The sequence below is a fragment of the Cydia pomonella genome, chromosome 4 (genome assembly GCF_033807575.1).
Source record: "Cydia pomonella isolate Wapato2018A chromosome 4, ilCydPomo1, whole genome shotgun sequence".
Taxonomy (NCBI): Eukaryota; Metazoa; Arthropoda; class Insecta; order Lepidoptera; family Tortricidae; genus Cydia; species Cydia pomonella.
Window position 1 is genome coordinate 15442573 of NC_084706.1, and position 6210 is coordinate 15448782.

At 35.4% G+C, this 6210-nt stretch overlaps 1 protein-coding gene across 1 annotated transcript in view; it reads right to left on the minus strand.

The window, feature by feature from the left end:
- The window catches only part of LOC133517139 (dolichyl-phosphate beta-glucosyltransferase), a 33362-nt gene extending 27256 nt beyond the window's left edge, over positions 1 to 6106 (minus strand). The window contains exons 1-3 of the mRNA XM_061850299.1: positions 5791 to 6106; positions 5047 to 5221; positions 1567 to 1775 (exon numbers count right to left, since the gene is read on the minus strand). Of these exons, the coding sequence (XP_061706283.1) occupies positions 1567 to 1775; positions 5047 to 5221; positions 5791 to 5886 (480 nt within the window). The 5' untranslated portion in view covers positions 5887 to 6106. The remainder of the gene's footprint in view (positions 1 to 1566; positions 1776 to 5046; positions 5222 to 5790) is intronic.
- Between the last annotated feature and the right edge of the window lie 104 nt (positions 6107 to 6210).

A 6210-nucleotide genomic window follows, 5' to 3' on the forward strand; every position in this document is an offset into this window, starting at 1 on the left:
GAAATCATAAAATTTTGTGTAGTTAGTCCTTTATTTTTAAAGGTTATATTTTTTTAAAACAAAAAATTAAATCAGGGCTTTTAAAAAAAAAAACAGTCTTACTCATTGAATATAGAAGACTTGTTTTAAGTAATGCATGTGTTAGCTAAATCATTCCAGGAAAATGTATAGAATAAGATTTCAAATAAACTAAACTTAAATTTACATTGTCAATAAGAGGAACGCATAAAATGGTGCCCTGCATTGCTTTTGTCACAGAACGACTCAAATAATATGTATAATGTGAAAGTTCCAATAACATTGACATATAATTATCTAAAGACGAGTCTTACGGCCAATAAGATTGGGACCAGGACATTGGTGTCACACACACAAATTGAGCCAATAGTGCAGTCAGGTTATTCCCACTAGGTACCACCAAGTTGTTACCAGTGGTAACTACTGGGATTTTTTTTCCCACCTTTTACTAGTGGTAACTACTGGGAAAAAAAATCCCACTAGTTACCACCAACTCGATTTGGTGGTAATTACTGTGATTTTTTTCCCAGTAGTTACCACTGGTAAAAGGTGGGAATCTTGTTTCCCAGTAGTTACCACCAAAATTTGGTTAGCGTTCAATGCTAATAAAAACAGTCTAAATATAGAGTGCTTTAATCAATAATTAATTAAGTCGAACTAATTCTAAGTTAATTAGTTATTAGTTGAATTATAACTCGATTACTGATTCAGTAAACTGCATTGAAAATGATCAAAAATAGTCGATCTTTGACTGATTTGTTTGTTCGTTTGTATAATTGTGACGTTATTTATTGAAACGGACCTTATTGTCGATGGCGCTTACGCCATTATCAGCGATGCTCCTATATAAATACAACGCTGCGCTACGCAGTGCGGCCTAAGCGCCCTCGACAAAAGATTCAGGTTTCATAGATAACGTCACAATTCATTCAATTTACAATTAATAAGATAATTTTCAACCAAATGTTAATTTCTCTTTAACTTTTAATTTTATGCAATTGCACCGGTTTAAAATTTTTGATAACTTTTAAAGCAGTTAACTGAAACACTAATCGACTTATAACTATTTATTAAAGCACTCTTTACTTACACTTTACTATTTCTACTGTTTTTATTAGTATTGCACTTAATAAAATTTTGGTGGTAACTACTGGGAAAAAAAAATCCCACCTTTTACCAGTGGTAACTAGTGGGGAAAAAAATTCCCAGTAGTTACCACCAAACCGAGTTGGTGGTAACTAGTCGGTTTTTTTTCCCAGTAGTTACCAGTGGTAAAAGGTGGGAAAAAATTCCCAGTAGTTACCACTGGTAACAACTTGGTGGTAACTAGTGGGAATAATCCGTGCAGTGTAACTCCACAACGCGATTGGTTGACGAGTTGAACTAGCATTATTCTTAGTTCCCGTAAGGCCCGTCCTTAAGTTATATGTTAATATGTTTAATATTTAGGCGACGCGCTGTTTGTGCGCGAAGAAATTGCCTCGCGCCTATGCTTGCTCTTTGTAGACCCGCCTAATGCCTAATAAGATGGATACCAACAGTACTTACCAACCGCACAGCCCCACCTTTGCCTCTATTCTTCACTAGCTCCAGACATCGAACCTTTTCACTCCCATACTTGGCTGCATAACACTCAACCACTTTAACAGTCTTGTCTTTGCTGCCATCACTGACCACTATAATCTCATATTTGTAATTAGGAAAATCCTTTATTCTATTTTCTAAATGTTCCAGTGCTTCGTCAAGCATAGGTGGCACTGCAAAAAAAAAAAAAAATTGTTAGCTAATGTTAGCATGAGTTGTATGATTGAACCAATACCAACCAACAAAGGGTAATCTTCCCTATACTTCTCTCGTTGAATGATGATCCCTATGATAGTTCTTTTTTATTTGGAGTAGCTGTCACATAAAATGTTTGTAGACATTTTTTGAAAGATTAGATTAGCACATTGTTTTAACACATAAAACATATTTGTTTCTAGCCAAAAGTGACTTGAAGAACTGTTATAGGGACCATCATTTGACGTGACCGATGAGCCTTATGGGCAATAAGAATGGGTTCAGTCCAGTACGCGGTGTCACACACACAGATTCGAGCCAATTGTGCAGTCTATGTCACTATTACAGGGTTTCAAAGTGGGGTCCACGGACCCTTTATGAGTCCGTTGCATGTTTATCAGAGGTGCGTAGTAGGTCAGTTACTGTAAAAATACTTATTAGGAAATCTTATAGTAAACTTGACGAAACCTATGTCCAATTGAAACTTATAATAAAAGTAAATTTTAAAATATTATACCTTTAAACCAGCAATTCTTGTATATATATTTATATATATATTTCTGTGATCTCGGAAACGGCTCTAACGATTTCGCTGAAATTTGGTATATGGAGGTTTTTGGGGGTATACAATCTATCTAGATTAGTCTTATGTTTGGGAAAACGCGTGTTTTCGAGTTTTCATGCGTTTTTCTTTCGACGCAGAATATGGTCGCTAATTTCGTATTACCGGCCACTGTCCGTCTGGTCCAGCGGGTTAAGACGCGGACTGCTAAACGAGTGTTACGGGTTCGTATCTCGCCCGGTGACTAACTTTTGTTTTATTTTTTTTATATGTTCAAGTTTATATACACCGTGTTTTTTTTGATTTGCGTTAATTTCGAGGGTGCATTCCTGAGCTTAAATTAAGTAACTTTCTCAAAGATACCGATATTCTAACTAACTCCATTTCGGAGATAATCAATCATAAATTTTTATATTATAAGGCCCTTACGAGCGTGTACACTTGCTTTAGGACCTGTTTACTTATTAGTTAGTGTTTAGTGCGAGTTCATACATTTGCTACTAAACGTACGTACTATCTCGGACGATCGATGTTAGAAATGACATTGATATGTCACAGTTTTCAATTGTTTGGTTGAGTTAAATGTAATGCCCGTGTTACAACAACGCTATATGCAACATTTAGTTACTTTTTATAAAAATAAAAATAGTAAAAAAAAAACAAAAAAAAATATTTTTTTTGAAAATTAACTATGCCATTTAGTTTCCTTAAACGTACTTACCGAAACCCCGGAGTTAACGCAATTCAATAAAAACACGGTGTATAATTTTTTAATTTTTATTGTTTTAGACAAGTTTAATTTAGTAAAAAAATTGCCAATGTAATAAGAGAAATTGACAATAGATGGCGTTACTCTGTGACAACTGCTGTAAGGTTAAAATCGATTGTAAATAATAATAATTGTCAGTTCACATTTTACTTTTTAAGTTTATGTAGATTATCACCTATACACCATCATATTACAATAAATAGTTATAACCGAGCAAAGCTCGGTCGCCCAGGTACTATATACTTAAATAAGGATTTTTATTCTTTTCCTAGATCCTAAAATATTTTTTGACATGGGTCCGTGAAATTGTTTGAATTGCGAGAGTGGTCCGTGACTGCAAAAAGTTTAAGGAACCCTGCACTATTAAAAATAAAATAAAATAGCCTTTATTTGCGACCGAAGGGGTTTCTGTGTTGCATGATAAACACTTACAAGGTATAACATATACACTGTATTCAAATATAAAAACATAGTTAATAAAATATTACTGTACATGACATTTATTTATTTATTTTATTTTGGGATCCACTTATGGGTATAGGCCTCCTCCAGTTTTTAGGGGCAGACTACTAGAATATACAAATCATACCTCCATCTTTTACTTGAGTATGGTTTTGAGATATGGTCCCTCTACTTTAAAAAGGACATCACTTTGCTGGAAAAAGTACAGTGAAGAGCTTCTAAAATGGTTGTTACATTGAAACAGAAGCCATATTGGCTTCAGGAACCAGGTCTTACAACTTACCCAAATATTAAAGACCTATACATATCAAGCTAGAATGTAAGTTTGAGAGGACACTTTAAAAAACTAACCAAACCTATGGAAGTTTCGTTAGTTTTTTAGAGTGTGCTACAACCCCAGGAAACACTTCTTGCCAAATTGCGTAGTAAATATGTGGAAATCTCTACCAGACAATCTGCAATCACAGTTTGGCGAGGAATAAAGAAGTGTTACAATGTTATATACCTTTATGATAAATAAAAAGGGACTTAACACATTCACTGTCGGGAACCCACCTGGTGGGCGCTCGTGAACTTTATTCAGATGCCGTACAACCTGCTGGGCGGGTTGTTTTGTATGCAGCTAATGTGAATGTGTTAAACAATTTAAACTAATTTCTCTTAGTAGCAGACATATTATGTGCACAAACTTCTAAATGACAATATTGACTGCATGCATATAGTCACACAGGGCTGAAAACGCCGTCATTTTTGCCACATTATCCTTGTGTCTTACTCTGTGTGTTGTAGTCGAACTAACCTATTGGCTCACTCTCCTTTGCCTCGCCTGGCTCGCCTATACAAGCATGCTAATAATGTCCCTTCTTTGGATGTGTTTCAGGACAGTGAAGCCAACCTCAGCTAGCTTGGCTAACTTAGTTACTTTTGTGTGGAAATTTTATTATTAGTATTAAGTAGGTGTTTTGTTAATTTGTACTTATTCAAATTTATATTAAGCTCTTATTCTGAATCTTAACATAAATAATGCATGCTGTGATTGCCTTTAAGTGGGTGATCAATTATAAATGTGCTCTTTTAGTATGTAAATTGTATCTTTTGTTGGTGATCCTAATAAACAATTAAAACAAAAAAAAAAGAAACTGTTGTTAGTGCACCGTTGGAAAACTCTTTCCAAAATAGAGTAGATTCACATTTTAGAACTTTAAAAAGTCTACTATAAATACAAGTGCTGCAATATACACACAGCAGCTCCAAGAGCTGCTAGTGTATCAAATAAAAATAAATAAAAAATCTTAGTGTTTGTAAGGCCCGTCCTTAGATATATGTCAATGACCCATAGCCTTTGTTGGTTGTGGTAAAGTAAAATAGTTACAACAATGTTAGGTTAACTTGGGGTTTAACCTTCAATGTAGGTACTATAATATGTGTAAATTAAAAACCGAATTTTTTTTCGTACATCTCTCCTCCTCATTGTAAGCTGGCACTACAACACTCAAATTCACACTGTATGGGTCTTTTATACTTGGAAACTTAAGACGCTTCCCGGTGTGTGGATCCTTGTAAGTTTCCTCCTCTTGGTATTCTTCTACTAATGGATATGGATTTGTCATAACAACAATTGCAATTGAAAGCTGTAAACAATATATATTGTATTTTTAGTTTAAATGACTATTCTTTGATGATTCTAAAAACAAGTAAGAAGCTTTGAATAAGGGTTGGTTCACACGGGAATGGCAGCCGCCGGCAGCGGCGGGCTCTCGTCGCCGCCGGCGGCCTCTGGCGGCCGCGCGCCGCCTCCTATTAAATAATTTAAACTATCTACATATTTAAAAAGACCAGAATCACTTGAATACCTCGAATAGGGCACCCCGAGCGGTCGCGCGGCCGCTCGTGTCGTCGCAGGCAGCCGCGCGACTTGTTCGAGGTTTTCAAGCACTACTGGTCTTTTTAAATATGTGGATAAAGTATAAAATTATTTCACACTAAAAGTGCTCGCCGTGTCGCTGACGGCCGCTACCATTCCGCTGTGAACCGGCCCTAAAGATTAGACCGCAAAGACACGTATTCGATAGCAGTTGGTTGCTTATTTATTTCAGTGACAGTTTGCCAGCACCGCACACAAAAACGAAATAAGAAATAATATGACACAGTTAAAATAAAATACCTTATATATTAAATTATACAAAAAAACAGTACTTACCAAAATTAAAAGTGTTACAACGCTTGAAACACCATAAAATATAAAAAGCCCTAATAGTGATACTATGTCCATTGTAAGGTAAGGAATGGTGACCATTTGGGCTAATTCCTTTTTAGTCAGTCAGATAACTAACGTATGCATTTAAAAGGAATGAAATTAACGGTTTGAGTTACAATTAAATAATTATATTCAATATAAATTTTACTCCATAACGAAGCGAAACACGCATTATTGCTTTGCGGTTACTGAGTACTAATAGAACGTAGTGATTATATGCTCTTTGAGTACTAACACTAGTGACAGTACAGTGACACTTACTTCCATCTTACTTCTGATCTGACAGTGACAAATCCCACCAAAAACATTTCATGTAAAGCATAGACATACAATATAATGTAAAGTGTTGCTGAGACTAACAGG